Source organism: Pseudopodoces humilis, chromosome 27, assembly GCF_049639895.1.
Source record: "Pseudopodoces humilis isolate 2021_Gansu_Grassland_sample_001 chromosome 27, ASM4963989v1, whole genome shotgun sequence".
Classification (NCBI taxonomy): Eukaryota; Metazoa; Chordata; class Aves; order Passeriformes; family Paridae; genus Pseudopodoces; species Pseudopodoces humilis.
In genome coordinates this window covers 3565013-3588109 of record NC_142226.1, presented here as the reverse complement: position 1 = coordinate 3588109, position 23097 = coordinate 3565013, and the positions used below count along the sequence as shown (strand labels likewise).

Sequence of the window (23097 nt, the reverse complement as noted above, 5' to 3'; positions counted from 1 at the left end):
TGCACCATCAATTGCTGTTGGCACTGAACTCTTCTTAGGAGAAGGGAAAGGACTTGCAGTACCTGATGGAGCTGAGCCCAGTCACCAGTGTGGGGCTGGGAGCACAAACAGGCTGAGCAGAAGATGGTCCTGCTGTGTTTGTCAACAAGCAAAAGGTGCTACAGTTGTAAATTTTCCCAATTTGTGCACAAAACCACCTTGTGGTTTTCTTAATTGAGGACAGATCCTAATGATGAGCAGAGAACTTCAGGTTCAAACAGTTCACTGTCTTTAAAGATTAATTTACAGTGGGTTGGGTTTATTTTTTCTTCTATTACTAATATAGTTAGTAGCAACTAATTACTAACATAGTTAATCATCTTTCTGGAAGAGACATTGAGTAGAGTTATCTTCCTGAGGTTCTACTGCTGCTGCTCCACCCTGAATTGTCACCCTTGGTACTTAGTTGTTTTCCATGGCTTTCCCTAAAAGACACAGTGATGGCTCTCTCTTAATGAGCTGTTCAGCTTCTGAGCTAAATGGAATTAAGGGGATTCCATGCTTTGCCAAACATCATCTTCTTGCTTGCTATACTTTTGAAAGCTTTGGTCAAAACCACATTTGTAATCTGGACAGTGCTGGCCTGCTTGTGGAATAAGCTAAAATATGTAACTGAACTGAAATGCTTGGTTTCAAGTAAGTAACTGCTGAGCATCGCAGCATGAACATACATATTGTCACAGACCCTGCTCTGATATTGGGGATTTTTACATCCTTCTAATTTCCATTTTATTTTCCTGCCTTATACTGTGAGAAACTGGAATTCTTTTTATTTCAGCTTATTTACATCCTTAGTGTAACCAAAGTCCCAGCCTTAGTGGTTGTGTCTTACCAGCAGCAGAGAAGTTCAGGACAGAGCCAGGGGTGAGGTTTTGGGGGAAGAAGTTATTTGTTTGGAAACAAAATCTTTCTTGTGGATGTCTTGGTTTGTTGGCTTGCTGTGTGGTTTGTGTCTGTGTGTGTTTCTTAAATGCAAAGCCCAAAGCACATCAAAATCTGGTGTCTTTGCAAAGACCATTGCAAGGAAATTTGTTGTTAATAACAGATATTAAGGAGAAATTCTTCCTTTTGAGGGTAGTGAATCCCTGGCACAGGTTGCCCAGAGAAGCTGCCCCCATCCCTGGAAGTGTCCAAAGCCAGGACTGGACAGGACAGGACTTGGAGCAACCAGAGATAGTGGAAGTTGTCCCTGGCCATGGTAGGGTTTGGAATAAGATGATCTTTAAGGTCCTTTCCAGCCCAAATCAGTCTGGGATTCTCTTGATTGCAAAGTGAAACCATTACATGTGGAGCTGCTTCCTTCTTAAATCCATGATTTTGTGGGTGAATGGGGGACAGACTTGGATCCTCCTGTGTTTTTGTAGGTATAGATTAAACTCACCAATATTCCAGAAAAAATAAGGCTCTCTGTGACTTCTGTGTTTGACAAATTCATCTTAGCCTCACATATGTTGGTAACACTATGCAGGTTCTGTGTGTGTGCTGGGTGGGTATGCAACTGTAAAGTTTGTTTGGAATTGGCCTGTGAATATTCCAAAAGTTCAGGAATATCAGAAAAGCCTGGTGACAGAAAGGGATGATAAACTTCCATGCTGAACTGCTTCCTGTGATTTCTGGTGAATCGTCCAGAATTTTTAAAACACAGAAATGAAAGGGGAGCAGCACATGCCTAAATCTTCTGTCCTGACACTTAAAAATTGCAGGTGTGTAAGTGAGATGCAAGGTAAAACTGTATTTCTTAAACAGAATAGAGGGAGGCACAAGCAGCTGGGAAATGCCTGCTTTTAAACATGTACTGTAGCATGTTTGAGATTTGCCTTTAAAAACTCCCATCACCATCTCCACTGTATTACCCTCAGACTGGATTAAAAACAATCTTTTCAAGTGTTCAGCATGGCTCAGGGAACTCTCAGACACCTGAGCTGTCCCTCAGAGGGCTCCGAGCCCGTTCTGGGTGGGAAGGTGCCATGTCCCTGCTGGGGCTGGGGGTCCCAGAGCCGGCTAGTGGGGGGCTCTGCTCAGCTCTATATGGCTGTGACCCCACCAGGTTCTCTTCCCGCCTCAGCTCTTCTTTTCCTGTAGCAGGTATCTGCAGCAGCCTGGCTCTTTGTTACCCTGTCTCTTCCCTCCCTAGGTGCTCTGAAGGTATGAATCCATAGGGCTGGCCGTGTTTCAGCGGGAAGCAGCTCCGGCAGGACCCGCTGTGTAATTCTGCACGTGCCACGCGGTTGACTGCCTGCCTGGCATCCCTGCCAGGGCCGTGTCATGTGGAAAAGGTCAGGGGATGCTTCCTGAGCTCACCCACCTGCCTCAAGAATAGCGATTCAAATTTCTTTTTTTTTTTTTTAATTATTTGTTTGTTGGGGGCTTTTTTGTGGCTTGGTGGGGGGGAGTGTTTGTTTTGTTGTTTGGTTTTTTTGTTTTCTGTTTTTTGTTTCAAATGGTGTCTTGTCAGTTGAATGAATTCTGGAGTGGGGGTAATGCTGTGCATAGACGGACAAGGAAATTATAGGCAAACTGAGAATCATCTCTGACTGTTTTTAATTGCAGTTCTCTTAACATCTGCTTCCTTTCCACAGTTTACTTATGGGTATGTTAAAATCTAGGATCAAACTTCAGAAGCTTACTAGAAAGACGTGTCTGTGTGTATAAAGTACTTACACCATTTTGTTTATTTTTCAGTGGAATTCTCTGTCTTGCATACAAAACAATACTGTAGCCATAGGCAGCTTCTCTTTTTATATTGCACAAAAATAATCTATGAATAGTTTGATTTATGGATGCCATGGCAGTGTTGAGCACTGTTAAGTTATGGATCAGCTTTTTTGTTATTTCAAATTAGCACATTGTATTGAATTGTAAATATGTGTCCTTTTGTCCCCTGCTCCCAGCAAAGCCAGGTTAGTGCTGAGGCCGTGACACTGCTCCCTTAGAGTCTCATATGCATCTATAAAAAAACAGTGATATATCTAGTGGATTTTTTTTTTTAATAAAAGCAATGCTGTCTTTATTTATAGAGTAGTTAATTTTAAGCAAGTCACATTGCTTTCATTGTTTTTTCACCATTTCTGTATTCTTGTTTCATTTCATTCACTCATTTATTTGTTTTTTACAGCCTGAGTAGGCAGAGAACTGCTTTGTGTGCAGTGCTAGCTAATGAGTCAGTCACTAAGAAAGATATAGCCTATAACATTGAATTTCACTAATACCAAATTCAAACTATTCTGTATTAAACTCTTACAGAGTTAAATGATTAAAACCACTAAGAATTATTATTCTCTGGCAAATATTGGCCAAGGTGATTAATGAAGGTGTTACAGAATATTGTATTATTGAGTTTTGTTTTACAACTGCAAGTGTGTTTTGAGGACTGAGCTGAAAGTTGAAGCCTCAGTATCTGAACAGAAGACTTTCTGTCCCTGAAACTTTCCTTTTGTAGTTATCAAGGACTTAATGTGGGTTGTCGAGGTACCTCTCTCCTTAGATCTGGCAAAAGTGACCCAGAGGAAATGCCATGTTTGTCCAACTACTTTTGCTCCACTCCTCACTAAATCTTAAAAAATCTGAGCAGAAAAAATAAAAGGAATTAAGGGTGATGATGGCTAATGAAAGGAGGATGACATAGGGAAGGGACTAGAAGTGTATAACTGAGAGAACACCCCACATTAATGCAGAAAAATACCCCACATTAATGCAGAAATATAATATATATGTATATATATATATATAAATATAAATATATATACATATTTTATTTTTCTGTGTGTGTATAGGTACATATGTGTACACACACACAATCATCCAAACACTTCCCCTGGCTTTCTCCCTATGAATTTACACTATGTGGGAGTTCTGATGCTGTTCACAGTTAGAAACTAGATGGTGGCTTAGATAAGGCTGCTGGTACTGTCAGATGCTGGAGTTCCTGGTTTATAAATATTTCCAGGAAAAGCTTTTGACCAAAGATACAGATCTCCCTCTGTGTTTGAAAACCTTTTGAAGGAAGAAGATATCCAAGATGATCTCTTCTTTTAATAGCTTCACAAAATAACGAGTAAAGAAACAAAACAGGGTTGTTTTTTTCCCTAGGATGACCTTGTGTTTGTGAAGTGTATTGGATTCTTTCCAGGTAGATTGTGTTTTCCAGATTCTCCATAGTATTTATGGGAGTCACTCATGCTCTTGCAGGTGGCCCCTTGTGCTTAGTGTTTCTTTGAATGAAACAGAGAGATCCACTCTGCAAAATGTATCCCTTGCTAATTCGAACATTCCTGGGGTTGTCAGCTGCTGGCAAAAGATTTGTTACCGCAGGAGAGGAGAACGAGTCCCTGGGGTTTGGATATGTAAGGCAACCAGGGTTGTGTGGGACCTGGAATACTTTCCCCCAGGTAGTCTGGGTTTCAAAAGAGTTAAAGAATAACTTTGATACAAGCCTACTCTGAGAAAAGGGTGAGCTCATGCTTTATTTCAACTGAAAACACCCTTCATCCTACCATCAAAATCTGTTGTGAAATTTTTTGAGAGGATAGAGAGTTCCTGACAGGAAGTAAAAAAAGATCAAAGAAGGTCAGTGTAGAGTCAAGGACCTGGGCTACTGTTTTTGCCTCCCAAAACTTCATGCTCTAATATTATTATCAAATGGCAACAAGTTCCTTTCCATGTTCTCTAAAAGCAGCCCACCCCTGCTGTCCCTGTCCTCAGCAGCACATACAAACACTTAGTATATCCAGTATTTATGGGAATTAGTTTTACACCTGTGTAAACTTAGTTGACTGTGAATGGGCTTCTAGATCAACATTAAACTTCCATCTCCCAGATCCCATGAGATCATTACAGCAAGAACAGAGCTCAGGCCTTGCAAACCTTCCTGGCAGGTGGTTCCTTACTCTTTCTCTGTAGATTACATGGAGAAGACTTGCATCGGCCTTGTGGAACTATAACTTTGTTTTGTTTTGTTTTGGTTCTGTGCTTCACTTTTCCAGCCTCAACTGTCTGCTCAGAGATACCAAAAGTTCTGGTGCAGTATCCAACTGATTTAATACCATGCTGGACAGGTCCTCACTATTCCATGTGTGTCCAGTTAAGCTAAAGGAACTACCTTGTCTTTGCAGACCTGCAAGTGGTACTGGAAAGGGACTTTTTGCCATCAAATGACCTCTGGGACAGTCTGTTGTCATCTCTTTTTAGAGCTGGCTGCTACCAAAGTGATAGTTCCCATGAAAGTCCTGAGAAATACTGGATTTATCAACTAAATGACTTGGGTTAAATGAAATTAGGGCTCATCCCTTTGCTATCAAATCCCATTACTTTCCCTAAGATGGCTTAAGAATTGCAGTGTGAGCAGGATCTACCAGGAAAGAAGTGTAGAGCTGGCAACGCAGAGAAAGGAAAGAGGGCTTAAATGAATTACTGTTATCTCTTGGGCAGAAAAGAAGGCTGCTCATGAGTTGGACATTCTGAAGGAAACTCTAATTATCCTTCTTCAGGCAGCATCCAAGCATGCCAACAAATTCAACATCTGTCAGAGGATGTTTAATGCAGACAGATTTTTGTGCAGCACTCAGCATCTGGTTCTTCTGTGCTCACACTGACACTTGCTGTGTTGGGAAGTTAAGCATTGCATTTCCCTGTTCCTGGAAAAGGGACATTCCCTGTAAGAGAGGTGAAACCCTTGGATGTGTGCAGCCCATGGTAGTGGGAGCTGCTTGTGCTCCTGGTTTTCATTTGAGATGTTCAGAGGGATTGAAGGCCCGTAGAGTGTCAGGGCAGAGTCTGTGGCTTTGACCTGGTACCAGTATCCCAGGTAGAAGAGAATTGACATTCCCTTCCCTCTCTCCTCTGGGAAGCAACACTATTTCTAAATTTTCCTTGTGTGCCTTTTCTATGTATTCTGAACTCATTAGGGCAGGTTTGGCTTCTCAGTGACGTAACAGTCTTAATTCATAAAAATTTGCTTGGGGCAAGGAAGGAAGAAGAGGAATTGTGATCCTTCTGCTTGGTTTTGATCAGATACTTATTAGCAAAGTACATGTCAACTGACCAAGACAATGACACAGTGCTTTCCTTTTTTACAGTTTGAAGATAAATCTGATGCGGTATTTGATATTACAGAAAAATGTAAGTATTTCTATTTATTCTTGAATGTCATATTTTCACAAAGCCTTTCTTGGAAGTGTCATTGCTGCTGAACAAGACTGTCTTGCCTTCATCCCAGCCCTTCCTGCTCACTCCCTCCTGCATTGCCTTCTCCACAAGTGCTACAAGTGAAATGAATGGAAATTAGTGTTTTTTCTTTCTTTGGTTTGTATTACTCAATTGAGCTTCTGCTTCAGAGTGGTGAAGGTGACTGAACCATTTCTATGTCGGCAATGTTTTCACAGTAATGTTGGCCTGAAAGGAGAGTATTCAAGGGATTGCAGTATCAGCCAGATTAGGACACTCACCCTTCTCCTTTGCTACACATGAAGTTGGTCAATTTTCTGACTGTTCACTGGGATTTTTTTCTCCCTAGGTGGTGAAATTCTGGATGCAGAGATGTCTGAGGATGCTGACCACAACTTAACACCCGCCCTTGAGAGTTTGTCTTACGGAGTACCGAATCGAGCAGGACCTGAAAATTCACTGCAGGGTGATGATCATGATTATTTTCTGAACTCTGGGGATCTTGCAGGCATACCTGTTGTTGGGAGTGACAACGAAGATGATCAGAATTTCACTCCAAAAGACACTCTTTCTTCAGCAATTCGTGATGAAGATCATCTGGAAGAGGGCAAGAGAGTTCCAGATCACAAACTGGACAGTGAGAAAGAAATTCAGGTTCAGAATGCAATCCAGAAGGATCTCACTTCTCCCTTTGAACAGGGCCCTGTGTTTAAATCACTTCAAAAAGATTTTAGCATAACACGAGATAATGGCAAAGAGACTTTTTCAGCAAAGGACAAGAATAGAGAAGGACATTTTCAAGAATGTGAAAAACAGTTGGAAAAAATCCCTAAAGATGTGGATTCTAGGTTGAAAAGTGGTTTTCTTGACAATACAGGTAACTGTTGACATCACAGACCTGGCTGCCCAGCAAAGAGGAAGAGAGAACTAGAGAGAAATCAGCAGTAGGGCTAATTATTAAAAACATCACCTTGTTGAAGAGAACAGGCAGAGCTGTGTTAGGGGAGCATTTTGTGAAGAACACTGAAATCCAATGAACTTTGTGTTAGGAGGAGGATTTGCAAAGGGCTTGACAGGGTCAGGGAGGTCTCATCCTCCACAACTTGTTACAGAGCCTCAACATATCCTTTGTTGTGGTTTCCTAAACCAAGCTGGGTGACAATTCAAGCTTCCTTTTGGTTTTTCTGACTGTTTTTTATAGACCATGGAACATCTTAAAAGAAAAGGTGATGAAGTTTAGGTTAAGTTGATGGCCAGTAAAGATTTTTTGAGTGAAGCACCAATTCTTCACTAATGCCTAGGTATTTGAAACAGTATGGATTTGATAGTATCAGGGAAAGTCTTGCTAGAAAGGAGTTAATGTTGTCAGGAACTAAGCCAGAACATAGTTTGAAATCTGCTTTTCCTGGGAGACTGCTCCCCTTCTTCCTCAAATACTTGTGTCTTGGACTTCATCCAGCCAACGTGGAGAGAATCAAAGATGCCTAAAATCCCTTTCTCATTTGACAGTCTCCGTAATCTTGCTGCCCACACACTTATTTTTGACTTCCCAAGCTCTGAAAGTTACAGCAGAACACTGAATGAAGGAGTTAAGAATAACCAAGCACATGATTTAGGCTTATTCAGCAGAGGGAGGGTGAGCCAGCACGTGAGGGACTACTGGCTGCTTGTTCACACTCACAGCTTACAGTTCTGAGGTTTAAACTTCATATGTTCAGCAACAGCATCTTAAAATCAGTGCTACCAGGTGGCACCAATGATAGAGAAGCAATAAAGATATTTCTTTAAATAAAGAAAAGTTACAGATCTATCTCTACTTTTACCTTCAGTTAGAAATAAAGGGAGGAATGTTTCTGTGCATAAGATATATTTCATAAAATTGTAAATACCTACAGTTAAAAGATCAGGTGAAGTAGTCAGTAGTTGAAACCTGAAAGATAAATGTTCATAGTAGCATCCGGTATGTAGGCAAATCCACAGTTTTTAAATGATATATTCTGAAAAAGCAGAAGATGCTATTTCCTGAGAAGAGGGGAAAAGTCAAAAGAACAGCAAAGAAAAGGCTGGAAGATGTTGCTCTGAAAAGTATTTTCTGATTTAAATATCAAAACAGGAATGTCCAGAACCTGCATGGTGTGGAAAATTCTGAATGAACAATTTGTGTCGGAAGTTTACAACTATTTTACTGGAATGGGAAAATAATGATCCAATAGAATAATTTTAAAAGAGTCAATTCTCTTTAGGGATTACCAGCTTACTTGCAAGGAGGAGAAAGGGAGTTGTTTAATAGTGGTGAGGTGCTGTCTGACACTGGGGTTGGGGAGCAGAATGAGACTCTGATAGTTTTAAAGGAAATGCATTGGAACCTGTATTCATTTCTATTTAATGTATATGTTTTCCTCAGTTCATAATCAAGTAGAAGAAACATTACGGACGCAGTTAGCGCCACAAACTCCAGAAACTAACTTCAGGGTAAGCTATAGATCTTTCAACCACTTTTGCAAGTGCAGCAATATGATGGAATAATTCAAAATACGTATTTTGTATTTGAGTGTAAATTTGAGTGTTAAGGAAACTGATCTTCTGACTCTTAGACATCTTTTCTACTTAAACAGTACATATAATTTTGTAAAATTTTCCTGACCCTCTCTTTGGATTGAGGATTCTTTTGGTAGCCACTTTCCTGTTCAGCATGGTTGGAGTGACCGGTGAGCCGAACCTACAGCTGGATGCATCCACCTGACCTGCTGCCTTTTTTCCACATGAGCCAGGGAACAGCTGTATCCACAGGAGACACTCCCAAACAACCAACTTACAGAGCTGGGTGTCTTCTGCTTTGGCCAGAGGAGTGGAAAGCATTGGGGGTGGGATGAGAGAGGGGGCTGCAGGGAGGTTGAGGCAGCAGCTGCTGCTCAGCATTTCTCCCACCTTGGCAGGACCCAAATCTCTTGGTCTGCAAGACAAACTCCCCTTGGCAGCAGCCCAACTCCTCATGGCAGATGCAGGAGGGTGAATTCTTTTTCATATTATTGTTTCAGGAGTCTAGCTACCTATTTTCTAGTAAGGAATCTATTGGACAAGAGCTGGGGAATTCCTTTGCACCAAATATTAGAATTAAGAAGGAGCCTTTGGATGACGAATATGCTAAAGCTATGGCCCCACAGCAGGGACTATTAGACAAAATTAAAGATGAACCTGGTAATTCTGAGGTAAGTTTCCCATTGCATTTCTCATTTTGGTCTGACAGCTGACCGCTTAAGCTGAACATAAATTCAGCAATTTATTTAGTTTGTTGACCGAAATTTAACTTGAAGAACATAGTTTAGTAGAAGGATTTTTCCCTCTTACAGTACTATGAAACCCACTCCCCCTCAACTTTTTGATGTCTTGTTACCTTGTCTCTGAAAATGTTTTTCTTTTCAGTTAGAAGCAAAGCCAAATGCTCTAAAACTTCTGTTACTACATCTGTCACAATATAGACAGTTTATCTAACTAGGAAATAAACTGTAAATTATATTTTTTAAAAATACTTTATGAGCAGTCACAATTAGAGATATGAATAAAAGCAGTGTTATTGCTGCTACTCCCTTCTTAAAAGTTGCGTTTGCAAGCACACTAGTTTGTTCTTGTTTTAAATTAACACTTAAAGGTCTTACCAAAATATTTGAGTACTTACACATCAATGAAGTCAATTTAAGTATGTGTTTAAGTAACTTTCTCATTCAAGACTGACACTTTTTATGATGATACAGGTAAAACTCAGTAATTGAAACCTGGAAAAGGTCTGACCCCTGGACTGAGTAGTGCTGGGACCAGGATTGCTGAGCTCCAGCCAATCTCTGTCCCACCGGTTTGCTGTGTGACACCAGGGAAACTAGCTGTGCTGCAATTCCTGTCTCCTCACTGCTCATATCTGGGTTACATGTCAGACTGGATATGTTAAAGGTGTGCAAAACTTCCCTAAGTGATGCATCCCTTTGCACTGACACACAAGTGCTGGTGTTCCTGTGCAGGTGTTAGTTTTTAGAATCAGTTTCTGTTCTTCTGCTGAACCTCCTCTACTCTCCGGGCCTGTCTTTCCAGCACTTTTTCTTCTTTTCCCATAATACTCTCAATTTAATAAGTAAAATATTTGCAACTTCAGATTTTACTGTCCTTCTGATTTGTTCAGTCTCTGCGAGATTGTTAGGGTTTGTTTTTCCTTGAACCTATAGAATATCAAACCATGTGTAGATTAGTTAAATCTGTCTCTTCTTTTATCCTCCCAAGATGGCATCTGCTGTGTGGATTTGTGTGGAATGCAAGGCGAGATGTCTGTGGTTATCAAAGATCATATTAATAAGTAAAAATGAAGACTTGAAGAATTTAAATGTCAAATATCGTATGGTTCAAAATATTCCTTCCTGGAGTAAAATCCTGTGATTATCAACTCTGCCTGATACTGGAAAAGTAGGAGAACTGAGTTCATTTTGTTTTGCTTTAGATTGGAATTACTATGGGGGGATTTTATGGATTATTTTTATATTTTCTGAAAGATAAGAGCATTTCTTGCTGTAACCAGTAGTTGGAGCTGAAGGTTTTTTGGCTTTCAGCATTGTTTCGCTGCTGTGAAACTGCTTGATCATGCACAGTTGATGTCAGGATTTGCCTCCATTTCTTTTCCTACTCTTGACTAAGGATACAATTGCAGTTAAAGTGCCTTAAAATCTGTATGTCTGAAAATGATTAATTTTTAAATAATAATAATAACAACAATAATAATAACAATAATAATAATAATAATAATAAAAATGGTGCTTAAGAATCTCATCACAGCATGCCCATACCCAGCTTAGAGCTTCTGTACCTGAGATTTGGTTGTTTCAGTCTGATGGTTCACATGATCAAGGAATACCACTGCCTGTCTCCTGGGAAACATGTTGAGAAATAGTTTGGTTGTCTAGTATAGGAACTTCTAATTTTTCCACAGGAGTGAGAGGAGAATTCAGTTTGAGCATGTGCTCAGTGGAGGTTGTTGTGGGATTTTGGGAGCTGGTGGAAGCTGGGGGAGCATCTAACTGCCACTGGCAAGGGAGAGCTTCCTTTTGCTTAGTGATTCTGAATTGGTTTTCCTGGCAGCCAGGCAGCAACTGTGAATTTAGCTCAGTCATAACATGACATCATGCCTCACTACTCTCAAATGACTGTAAGTAGGCTAAATCTTATCATCTCTGTAGTTCCAAGAGATTATGCTATTCAGCCTATTAAGATTTATATGTGGGATGTTCCAAGCCGCTTTCTGGCTCAGATTTCTAGGGAGAGCAGGGGCAGGAAGCCTGGTGTCGGTGTGAATAGCTTCTGGGGAATAAGGCAGTCATTTATAGCATGTCAGCTATTCCACCAGCAGCTGTCCAGGGATTTTCTCATCCTGTACCAAATGTGAGGTGATTCCCCTTGTGCTGGAGGTGGGACTGTGATGGTCTGGCCCTGGTGGTGCCAGCCTTGGTCTGCTGCAAAGCTTCAACTTAGGCTGCTCGAAGGTCCTAACTCCTGGTTAATATAGAACTCTCCCCGATGAGGTCTCAGCTCTATTTCATTGCTATTCTTCTTTATGTGAAGATAAAACTTCTTTCCCTGAACAGGGACAAGAGCTGCAAAAGCACATCCAGCTGGAAAGTTTGAATAGAAAGCAGAGATTTCCTTAAACTTTGGCTGAATTCTGAGGTGTCTTGGAATGCAGCTGGAGAGGCGGATGCACCAGGCAGCCCCACCTGTCCATTTGTTCCCCCTCAGGTGTGGTTTGCTGTGGAGCTGTGAGAAGGAGCTGTGTGTGGTGCTCACTTGTCACCCAGCCTTCGGAGCAGGCTTAGGACACCCACTCTTCCATGAGCTTCAATGCAGCATAGTGAAAGAATGGAATCATATAACCTGTTATTACATATGTATATTCTCTTTTTCCCTTCCCTTTCTTTTAGGAGTACGGCCAACAACCAAAATCTCAGGAAGGGGAGCTGAAAATCAGTGCTGTTTTTTCAGTCAGTGGCAATCCTTTTGGTAAGGAATAGGCAAGACTAATTCCATTTAAATCTGTAAAATGTGTCACCTCTGCTAACAGTCTTGCAGGTCATTCCACGTTTTGTTCTCTGTGTCTGATCACAGTAGGAACGAAGAACTAGTTTGGTTTAGAGAGAATGAAATTGAGATTATAAAATAATTGTGGTTTTGAGGCATAAGAAAATTGAATGTGAAATGCATAAGAGAACTGAATGTGTTAAATAGTCTTAAGCTGAAGAAGAACAGATTTAGATTTTAGAAAAATCAGATTTAGGTTTTAGAAAACAATTGTTCCCTGTGAGGGTGGGGAGGCCCTGGCACTGGTTGCCCAGGGAAGCTGGGGCTGTCCCATCCCTGGAAGTGTCCAAGGCCAGGTTGGACACTGGGGCTAGGAGCAACCTGGGATATTGGTGTGTGTCCCTGCCCATGGCAGGGGATGGAATTGGATGGTCTTTAAAGTCCCTTCCCACCTAAACCATTCTATGATTCTGTGAAAGGGATGCTAAAAGTGCATTCTCCATCTTCAGAATAGTTATAAGAATCTGCTATGCAGAAAACCAGCACAGGGCATATATTTGTGGAGAGTTCATCTGCTATTTGATTCTCCTCTAAACCCTGGTAACCCAAATAAAGCCATGAGCCTTGTGCTTGCCCCTGCACATCAGTGAGTTCTGTGTAATAGATCTGTAGCACTTACTCTGTGTTTTCTCTGTGTGGTTTTTTTTTTTTTTTCAGTTCCACAGCTGTCATCAGGTTTCCAGCCTGCTGTGGCATCCTCTGGCATGAGTAAAATGCTACCCTCAGTTCCAAACACAGCTGTTCGGGTTTCCTGTTCTGGCTGTAAAAAAATCCTGCAGAGGGGGCAAACTGCCTACCAGAGGAAAGGCTCAACCCAGCTCTTCTGCTCCACACTGTGCCTCACTGGATATACCATTCCAGCTTCTCGCCCACCAGCTTCCACCAAGAAAACCTGCTCAAGCTGCTCAAAGTAGGACAATGCTTTCATTTGTTCTACTAATAATTTATATTCAAGCAGATAATGAAAGGCTTCAGTTCTGTTCTTGTGCCCTTTGCTGTGTCAGTAGCGCTGCTCCTCTTACTCTTCCCTTCAAAAATTGGTGGCTGATGCTGTTCCTTGTTAATTGGTCTGTCTGTTTGCAGTTCTATTTCCTGAATTTGGTTTTACCTACACATAGATTTAAAAGCTTCTGTGGTGCAGAATGCATCTTCTCTTTTTTTGACTTAAATGAGCCAAATATGAATAACTGTATTACTGTATTACAAAATCTTCCTGCCATTTCAAAATGTCATTGCACTCTCAAAACTACTAACAAGAGTACATTTTCAAAAAGTATTTTATGCATTATTTCTTCTAGACAAAAATAGATTTATGAATCCCTAAAATGAAGTAGAACTTGTGTGAGTTAATGTATTTGAGGCAGAATATTTCCTCAGATTCTAATAAAAAATAACTTTTCTTTTAGCCTCTATTGTGTGATCTTTGGTTTCTATAGGTTTTAGATTTTCAAACCTCATCACTGCTGCTTTCATAACATGTAGAGACATTAAACTTATTAAGAATTGAATTTTTTAGGTAATGGGAATTTCGGCACCCAAATAAATTATTTTATACCTAGGCCTAGAGTGGAAAGGTGAGGCTTGCCTTTTTTGAGCCTATTTGGACAAAATAATTTAGAAAATACCTAAATTTTCCACAGTCCTGCTGGATACACAGTCACAAATCCTCAGCTCTAAAAACCTCTTAATTGTTATAGTTTTTTTTCATTTATATTATGTCCAAATTAGCAAAAGGAGACCTTTGTGGCTGGCTCTGTAGGATGTCATAGCTGTACATTCACTCCAGACAAACAATTTCCAGGCTGATCATGCTACAATCCATTTATACAGAATTATTCATGTGTATTATTTTTAGTTATGAAAATTACTTTGCCAAAGGAATGCTGCTTTGTTCATCATTTCTTCAATAACAAATTTATTACTTCAATTTTTACAAGGGCAACTGAACTTAAACTTCAGACTTCAATTAGTTATTCTTTTCACTTGCTGCCTTAGTGTGAAAAGGCCTTGGAACAAAGTTTAGAAGTCTTGGTAATTTGTATTTATTCTGTTGAAAAATGAGTTATGTCAGACAGGATGAGTGAGAAGGAGACATCCTTCCAAGCAAGGAGGTTATATAAATATTTTCTCCTAGTCTTCTGACTTTAGGGATTCAAAACTATTCTGTGAAGGACTGTTTCAAAAGGAAGAAGAAATAAGGAGAAAGTTCAGTGTGTTAAATCCAACAACAAATAAACAAAATTCTGGATGAGAAATAAGAAAGTTTAAATACTTATTAGACCATGGTGGACCAAACTAATGGTGATTAGAAATTGTGGCCTTTCATTTTTCACTTTTTTTCCCTGCTCCCTTATTTGCTAAAAGGAATTATTCAACATATCCTGCTTTCTAAATTTTTTGTTAATTAAGACCATGCAACACAGTTACTTTCTCCAAGTTCCTTTAGAAAAGATTTAATGTTAGAGCTTGTGCTTTTTTTAGGCCACTCCTAAGTCCAGGTGCAAAACATTTCACAAAATACCTGCTTAAGAATTGTACTTCTCACTTGTTTTCCTAATAGGAAAGCAAAATTGAAGTCAGATACGTAGACAGCAAAAAGTAAAGGTTTAAATTAAATGGCTCCACCCTTTCCTGGAGAATGTTTGGTCTCCAGAATAAGCAAGAACAGCAAGTTGACATGAAACCAACATTAATCCTTTATCTCTGTGTTTGTTTTTCTTTTTCCATAGAGAAATTCTAAATCCAAAGGATGTAATCACTGCCCAGTTTGACAACACAGGCTCCAGTAAGGATTTCTGCAGCCAGTCTTGTTTGTCCACATATGAACTGAAGAGGAAACCCATTGTCACTATCCACACCAACAGCATTTCCAGCAAGTGCAGCATGTGCCAGAAGAATGCAGTGGTAACGGCCATTTCCTCATTTGAATTTCTTTAGCTTAGCACGTATTCTTTCTGTCCTTGCTGAACATTCCTTTTCTTTCAGATCAGGCATGAGGTGAATTACCAGAACGTGGTGCACAAGCTCTGCAGCGATGCCTGTTTCTCCCAGTTCCGATCAGCCAACAACCTGACCATGAACTGCTGTGAATATTGTGGAGGATACTGCTACAGTGGCTCTGGCCAGTGTCACGTCATGCAGATAGAGGGACAGTCCAAAAAGTTCTGCAGTTCTGTATGTGTGACAGCTTACAAGCAGGTACATGTGATGGGACAAGGGGAAATGGATTCCCACCGTCAGAGGGCAGAGTTAAATGGGATATTGGGAAGAAATTCTACTCCATGAGGGTGGGGAGGCCCTGGCACAGGTTACCCAGAGAAGCTGTGGCTGCCCCTTCCCTGGAAGTGTCCATGGCCGGGTTGGACACTGGGGTTTGGAGCAACCTGGGATAGTGGAGTGTGTCCCTGCCCATGGCAGGGGGTGGAACAGGATGGGCTTTAAGGTCCTTTCCAACCCAAAACATTCTGGAATTCCATGATTCTGTATTTGGACAAAATACCAAAAATAGAATCAATCTTATTTTTTTATTAGATTTTAGGTGTTTTAAGAAACACCCAATTCTACTGGTTGGTTATTTCAGTTACTGTATTGGTCTAAGTTAACTGCTTTTGTCATTTCTAGAATAACAAAATCAATAAGGTTGGAAAAGCCCTCCAATATCATCAAGTCCAACCTTCAACTAAATACCTCAGTGCCCACTAAACCATATCACAAAGTGTCACAGGTCAAAGTGGGTTTTAAACACTTACAGGGATGACAATTTGCTGCTTAATCTTTGCCCAAACGTGTTGCTCTTTTTTTTCTCACCACTGGAGCAGCTACCAGAGAATTCCAATGTGGGAGAAAACACAGTGGGACTCCCCAGCAGCAGCCCCCTGTGACTGTTTTCAGCCTTGAGATGCTCCTTAAAGACTATTTTTTATTAAATTGTAGCCCTTGAACTATGTGGAGGGGAAAAGTAATAGTTAGTTGATAACTGATTTTAACTTTTAAATTTTTCATATTTATTTTTGATTATTCAAGACCTGAGCATTTAAAAGAACCTTAATTTATTATAATAGCTCAATTATTTTTAAATTATTTATTCTAATGCAATTACTTCAGGAAAAATTTCCCCCTGATAAAAGAATGGAATTTCATTTTGTGACTTGACTCTACTGTCCATTATCCAGACCACTTAGGTCAAGAAAGGCCTAATGAAGTAAAAAAAAAAGTATGGTAAATGTATTTCATCCAGAAAATTACCTTCAGAATTAGTTGTCCTCTGAAACAAATCTGGAAATAAAATTAAATACGCTGGAAACATTTTCATGCTGCTTTTATATCACACATCAAAACCCTATATGTGATAGTTTCCTTGAAAATACAGTATGTTCAAAGCTTATAAGGTTAGGTCAAATATATTTTAAATTGATTTTTAAACAGCATTTAGCTCAATTGTCAGGTACATTCTGATACTTTTTGGAGATTTGTGTGTGTTTTTAAATCCCTAAAAGCTTATACTCTGTTCTGTCCTGTGAAGAGCTGGAATAGCTGGTGATAGAACAAAGTGCATTTTTAAGGCTGTCATACTAAAATAATCTGGTGCACTAATTCTCAAAGTTTTTTTCCAGACTTAAAGACTTTAAAAAACCCTTAACCACAGAAAATGTGTCTGAGAGGTTTTTTCCTGTGTCTCTCTCAAAAGAAGTTTGTAGACCACACACTGGAAACTGTGATTCTACTGGCAGATGGATCTCTTTCCCATTTTGCTATCAAACATCATCAAGGAACCTTCTTCTCCCTGTTCCTTGTTTCCTCATCTCTTCAGTGGGAATATTGTTTACCTACACAGCAGATGCATTGAAAACATAAACAAAATGTCAGTCCTCAGCAAGATGTTGGAAGTTGTCTGATACAAGGTGCTGATCTGTGCTAATACAACCTGTAGGAGTGTTTGCAGTACCCTGGTTAAAGTGGTACTGGTTAAAGTGGCCTGGGAGGGTGTTCAAACCAGATCTCAAATCAGTGAATCTGCACCATAAATAACACAGCTGTAAAACAAGTGCTGTTTCAAGCACACTGGCACATTTTATAAATATTTTATATATTAGTGACCTTTTCCAGGTTAATAAAAAATGCCAAGTTTCAAATGAACAATCAGTTTCCATGTTTCCACAGAAGTCAGCTAAAATTACACCCTGCACACTGTGTAAATCTCTGAGATCTTCAGCTGAGATGGTGGAGAGCACAAATAACTTGGGGAAGACAGAACTGTTTTGTTCTGTTAACTGTTTGTCAGCATACAGAGTAAAAATGGTCACTTCTTCAGGTAAGCTTATCCTTTTACTTCCATAGAAACTTAATTTAATGTGTCTCATATCCTGACTTTATTTGTCTTGAAAGTTAAGGCTATTCTTTTTTAAGTTCTTTTTTGGGAGGGTGGAAGATGGCTTTTTTTTTTTTAAAGGGAAGTGCTGAGATGGGAATGAAAGGGCATTTTATTGTAGATAACTGTAGCAGTGACAGTACAGCTATTTCAGTTTTGGTTTTAGGGAGCTTGAACATGATAGCCAATCCTCAATCTATATTTTTGCTCTTCTAAGTGCAGCTGGTGGATTTCCCAGCTAGACAAACCTCTTGTGTGGACGTGCCATACCACTGCTGGGACTCTTCTCCCCCTTGTTCCCTGGGCTGAGCAGCTTTATTATCTCTGCCCAATGTCACATGGAGCTAGGCAAACATTTTCAGCTATTTTTCATGTGGAAATAGAAAAATGCTTACTGACATCCTAGGGATACTGGGAGATTAATTAAATTTCTGGCAAGCAACAGGCACAGCAGCTGCAGTGTCTGCTTCTGAATCTGTGAAAAAGTCGTCTCGGGCTTCTGTCTGTGCCTTGGCTCGTCATTCAGACTCTGTTTTTGTATGCACGGTACAAAATTAGCCGCAATACAACTTCATGTTGCATAAATCACTTTTTCTTCTCTGTTTCACCCTCAGGTGTTCAAGTTCAGTGCAACAGCTGTAAAACCTCAGCAAACCCTCAGTATCACTTGGCTATGTCAGATGGGAGCATACGCAATTTTTGCAGCTACAATTGTGTAGTAGCTTTTCAGGTGTGACATCTAGGATTTCTTCATAGCTGAATTAACAGAATGCTAAATTGATGGTGGAAATACCCAGGTGCAAAATGTAACCCTATAAAGTGAAGCCTGTCTATTTGCTTTCCCACAGAATCTGTTCAACAAACCTGCAGGACTGAACTCCTCAGTGGTGCCCCTGTCTCAGGGCCAGGTCACTGTGAGCATCTCCTCGGGGACAGTGGTCTCAGCCACTGGCACCACCTCAACTGTGTCCCCCAGCTCCACAAGCACCTCAGCTGCAGCAGGGCTCCAAAAGTTGGCTGCCCAGTGCCAGCAGGTCACCTTTACCCGCTCGGTTGTGAAAATCAAGTGTCAGCACTGTAACAGATCGTTTGCCACCAAACCAGAACTGCTTGACTACAAGGTAATAAAGATCAGGGCTTTCAAAGCTCTTTTTTCAGAAACCCACAGAATTGTAGTTTATGTGCACTGGTTTGTCAGTATGGCTTTGTTGCTTGCAAAGACCTGCTGTGGAGGGTTTTGAAACTGATTTGGCTTAACTGATCTCAAATTAATACTGATACTAGCTCTGTGGTCTTAAAACCAGAAAAAAAAGCCTCCCAAAAAAACCCAAACCCAATGGTTGCCTGTCTAAATAAACACATCTATATGTCTTGGACCCAGGGATGCTCCTTTTAATCGAAGGACAAAGCACATTGGTGAGGGCTTTCTGCAGAAAATTTTGCTTTATTATAAAACTAAATGGGGACACTTATTTGCTGGTGCTCTGTTGCTGATTTCTAAGGGTATAAATACTTTTCTGCATTTCTATTAACAATTTAAATGTATTATCTGGAATGTGACTCATTCAAACACTGAAACCAAAACATTCTGGCTGTGTTGCAGGGTAAAATGTTCCAGTTCTGTGGGAAGACCTGTTGTGATGAGTATAAGAAGAAGGGCAATATGACAGCTTTGTGTGAATACTGCAGGTTTGAGAAAATTATCAAGGAGACAGTGAGATTCTCAGGCATAGATAGAACATTCTGTAGTGAAGGTAAGAAAGGGCAAAACCCTGTCTCGGAGAAATCAAGTCACAAGTGTTTTGTCTTAAAAGTATCAGTAATATTTAAAGAAATCTAATATTTTTGAGTTAGGAATCTGGTTTTTAGGTTTAGGAACACACAACCCTGTTCACACTTTACATTTTAATGATATGTTTCAATTAATTATTACAGGTATCACTAAATACAGGAATTAGGAGTGCTGAGGGATTGTCATATTGGTATTAAAGAATGTTTTTGCTGTTTTCTTTTAGTTTGTAAACTGCTCTATAAACACGACTTGTCTAAGCGCTGGGGAACCCACTGTAAAATGTGCAGTTACTGTTTACAAACTTCCCCCAAACTGGTCCAGAATCATTTTGGGGATAAAAGGGAGGAATTTTGCTCAGAGGAGTGCATGTCTAAATTCACAGTTTTGTTTTACCAGGTAAGCAATATTCTTATTACCAGGTAAGCAATATTCTCACATTCTCTAGGTTTTTATACATATACCCCTTGTTGGTGTTTCCAAGTGTGTTCAATTTCTCCCTCACTCTGTTTTCCTAGATGGCAAAGTGTGATGGTTGTAAGAGACAAGGTAAACTCAACGAGTCCATCAAATGGCAAGGGGAGATGAAACATTTTTGCAATCTGCTTTGTATTCTGTTGTTTTGTAAACAGCAAGGTGCTTCTGACACTCCACTCCCAAACAACACAGGTAAAGCAGGCTGGGGATGGTATTGCCTTTTGATGTGTGGGGTAGTGAGATGGATGTATATCTGCAAACTCACTTCAGTGAACTCTTTAAGATCTGTCTTCTCCTGGGGAGTTTGTCTGGTGCTGTTGAGTGGGCTGTGATTTAGATTGCTTTTACTTGAGACCGTTTCAAACTTCCGTAGGTATAAAATACAATTGCTTTGCGTACCAAAGAAATTTTAAAGAAGATGAAGCAAAAGCACTTACTTTCAGTCACTTTCATGAAACAAAGGCCTGTTTCATTGGGGTAAAATGTACAGATGTGTGGTGCAGATGTGTTAAATATCTAGCTTGTCTTCATAACACCTAGAAGATATGGCAGAATGTTAATATTATTTTAACAATCAAGTGGTGAAATTAGTAGGCTTAATGGTTTTAAATACAGACTTCTATATATACACTTAAACCAGCCACTTCTCTGCAGTCTGTAGGCTTATGAAGAGTTCCCATTTCTGTGTCATTAAGTGTTGATTCTTGTGAAGTATTAGTCCCAAGGTTTAACAAGTGCTGTAGCTGTTTCCTTGAGCATGGAATGGGAATGAGGGTAGGAATAAAGCCCACAGGAACAGGAACTATGAGCTTCTGTAGGGAATGAGACACAATGGCCCACAAAGACAGGAAAAGAAAGGGAAACAAAAGGCAGGAATATCACTGATCCTAAAGAGGGGCATAATTTCCCACTGAGTGATGGTGGCTGCAAGGGTAAGGGACTCAAAACGAATTAAATATTAACTAGAAATTTTTAGTGTGCACCAGGCCATGTTCAGCTTGGTGCACATTGTTTCAATTTGGTGCACATCTGCTGCTTACATTGGTGGGAGCTCTTTTCCCTTCTTGCTTGATTTGCTTGTGAAACCAGCTCCTGTTTAAACTGAAATGCTGCAGCTTCACACCTACATCCCCTTCTCACACAGCAACCTCTTTCATCTGGAGACAGATCTGAAGGGTGGGTGTTGTTTCAGAAATGCTTTTTTTTCTCAATTATCTTACTGCTTATTCTCATTTTCTTCTGTCCACTGTGTCCAGCAAACCTTTCCATGGCACCAGCCTCCTCCTCAGGCCCTCCTTCTTTAAGAAAGGACTCAACCCCTGTCATAGCAAACGTGGTGTCCCTTGCAAGCACCCCAGCTGCCCAGCCTACTGTTAACTCCAACAATGTTTTACAGGGTAAGGCAGCTGAATACCATGCCTGTACTTTTACATCTCTATTCCTGAACATTTATATTTGCTCAGGGATTTTATTTTTCACTGAGAGCAACAGCCACTTCTTCATTATGCTTCACATCAGTACAGGTGATTGCATTTGTCCTTCCTTTATCTAGGTATAAATAATGACTTAAATTTATGTACATACATTAGGGAATGAGTTTTAATTGGAATTCTTTTTCTTGACCTTAGCAGAATATGGATTATGGTTCTTGATGATAAGTAGACATGTTATTGTATGTTTTTTTTTTCCTTCACAGGTGCAGTCCCTACTGTGACAGCAAAAACAATAGGAGATGTAAGTTTTACAAGAGACTTTTCTCAGTTTTGCCCAGATTATATCATTAACAAGTGAAGTATCCAGGAATTGGGCACCATCATTTTTTAACTAATTTTTGATTGGGATTTAAAATTCATCCAGCTTGCAGATGCTTTTTAACAAATTCTTAGAACTTACATGGTACAAGAGTCTTGTTGTGTCCACTGACAGATTGGATGTTTTAAGGCAAAACTTGTCAGACTGTAGCTCTTGAGGTATGTGTGGTTCCCAAGTAATTCTTGTGTGGCTTCTGCACTCGAGGCTGTCTTTTGTGCCCAGAAGTGGGATAGGATGGCAAAAGGACCAGCCTGGGAGGAGAGGACCAGCCTGGGCTGCTGGGACTGACATGACCAGGCTCTTGCAGCTTCATTTTCCTTCCCCACTCCCTGGCAATGTGGTAACAGAGCTGTGGGGAACCACTGTCACCACTTGCCTGGGGATAACTCTGAGAGTTCCTATTCTTGAGCTCTTTGAGGTATGTGGTGTAACATCTTGCAACTCTCCTAAAATACAGAGATGCTTTTATGTAGCTTGAGGTTCTGGAAGACTGACAGTTTTGCTTTTAGCTGGAGTGTCACTTATAGATTAGAGTATGAGTTTTCCCTCTATTTTGAAATAGTTCCTGTTATTTGAATGCATGACTGAAAATTGCAGTTAGCAGGACATGGAATTAGTACAAGCATGAATAGTCAGTGTGTACCAGGAAATGATACTGCTGCTGCCAGCATTGCTGTTCATTTTTTACATTTATTTGTTTTCAGTGGTTTCACATTAGTTTACTTAGTTTTATTGGTGTCTGTATCAGCCAGACTTGTAGTCATCAAAAGTATCTTAACATAATTCTTTTTTGTATCTCTTCCATCAGTAAAATTCCAAGGTCAAAAGTTTATAGCAGTTATTTGACTACAGAAACCAAATATTCTTGTAGATTTGTTCGCTGCACTGTTAACAAAATTACCTTTATTAGCAAAATTAGCTTTAAACAACATTGTTGTTGGATCAAAGTAAATTGAGATGGAAACCAGAAAGCACCAAATAAACAAGCTTATTTTGCAGTAGTTTTTAAATTATCATTTTTATCAGCAATTACAGTTTTAAATTGTTCAGCTTCCCATAGTAGAGAGCAAAATCTAGTCTTATGTTACTCTTCAAACCAGTACTGACTCAACCTTCATTTGTGTTTCCCAAACAGGCAAGTACCCAGACAGATGCCCTAAAGCTCCCATCATCAAAACCACCCAGGCTTCTGAAAAACAAAGCTTTATTGTGTAAGCCAATCACCCAGACGAAGGCCACCTCCTGCAAACCTCACACACAAAACAAAGAATGCCAGACAGGTGGGTGTCTGATCTCCTACCCCTGTTGGAATTGTCTGTACTGCAGTTGAGAGAGTAAT

At 40.0% G+C, this 23097-nt stretch overlaps 1 protein-coding gene across 9 annotated transcripts in view; it reads left to right on the top strand.

Annotated features, from left to right (window-relative positions):
* Positions 1-23097, top strand: part of LOC102105881 (zinc finger MYM-type protein 4) — a 42569-nt gene that overhangs the window by 4414 nt on the left and 15058 nt on the right. The window contains exons 1-18 of one of the 9 annotated variants that reach the window (XM_014258520.2): positions 2213-2315; positions 6114-6156; positions 6551-7078; positions 8606-8673; positions 9240-9410; positions 12156-12234; positions 12970-13222; positions 15042-15216; positions 15298-15510; positions 17473-17623; positions 18295-18410; positions 18529-18801; positions 19284-19434; positions 19696-19868; positions 19988-20138; positions 21203-21343; positions 21643-21680; positions 22894-23038. In XM_014258520.2, the coding sequence (XP_014113995.1) occupies positions 6574-7078; positions 8606-8673; positions 9240-9410; positions 12156-12234; positions 12970-13222; positions 15042-15216; positions 15298-15510; positions 17473-17623; positions 18295-18410; positions 18529-18801; positions 19284-19434; positions 19696-19868; positions 19988-20138; positions 21203-21343; positions 21643-21680; positions 22894-23038 (2803 nt within the window). In that variant the 5' untranslated portion in view covers positions 2213-2315; positions 6114-6156; positions 6551-6573. Of the gene's footprint in view, positions 1-2212; positions 2316-6107; positions 6157-6550; positions 7079-8605; positions 8674-9239; positions 9411-10470; positions 10651-12155; positions 12235-12969; positions 13223-15041; positions 15217-15297; positions 15511-17472; positions 17624-18294; positions 18411-18528; positions 18802-19283; positions 19435-19695; positions 19869-19987; positions 20139-21202; positions 21344-21642; positions 21681-22893; positions 23039-23097 lie in introns of those variants that run through there. The other 8 variants (XM_014258523.2, XM_088067369.1, XM_014258519.2 and 5 more) reach the window with 8 other exon arrangements.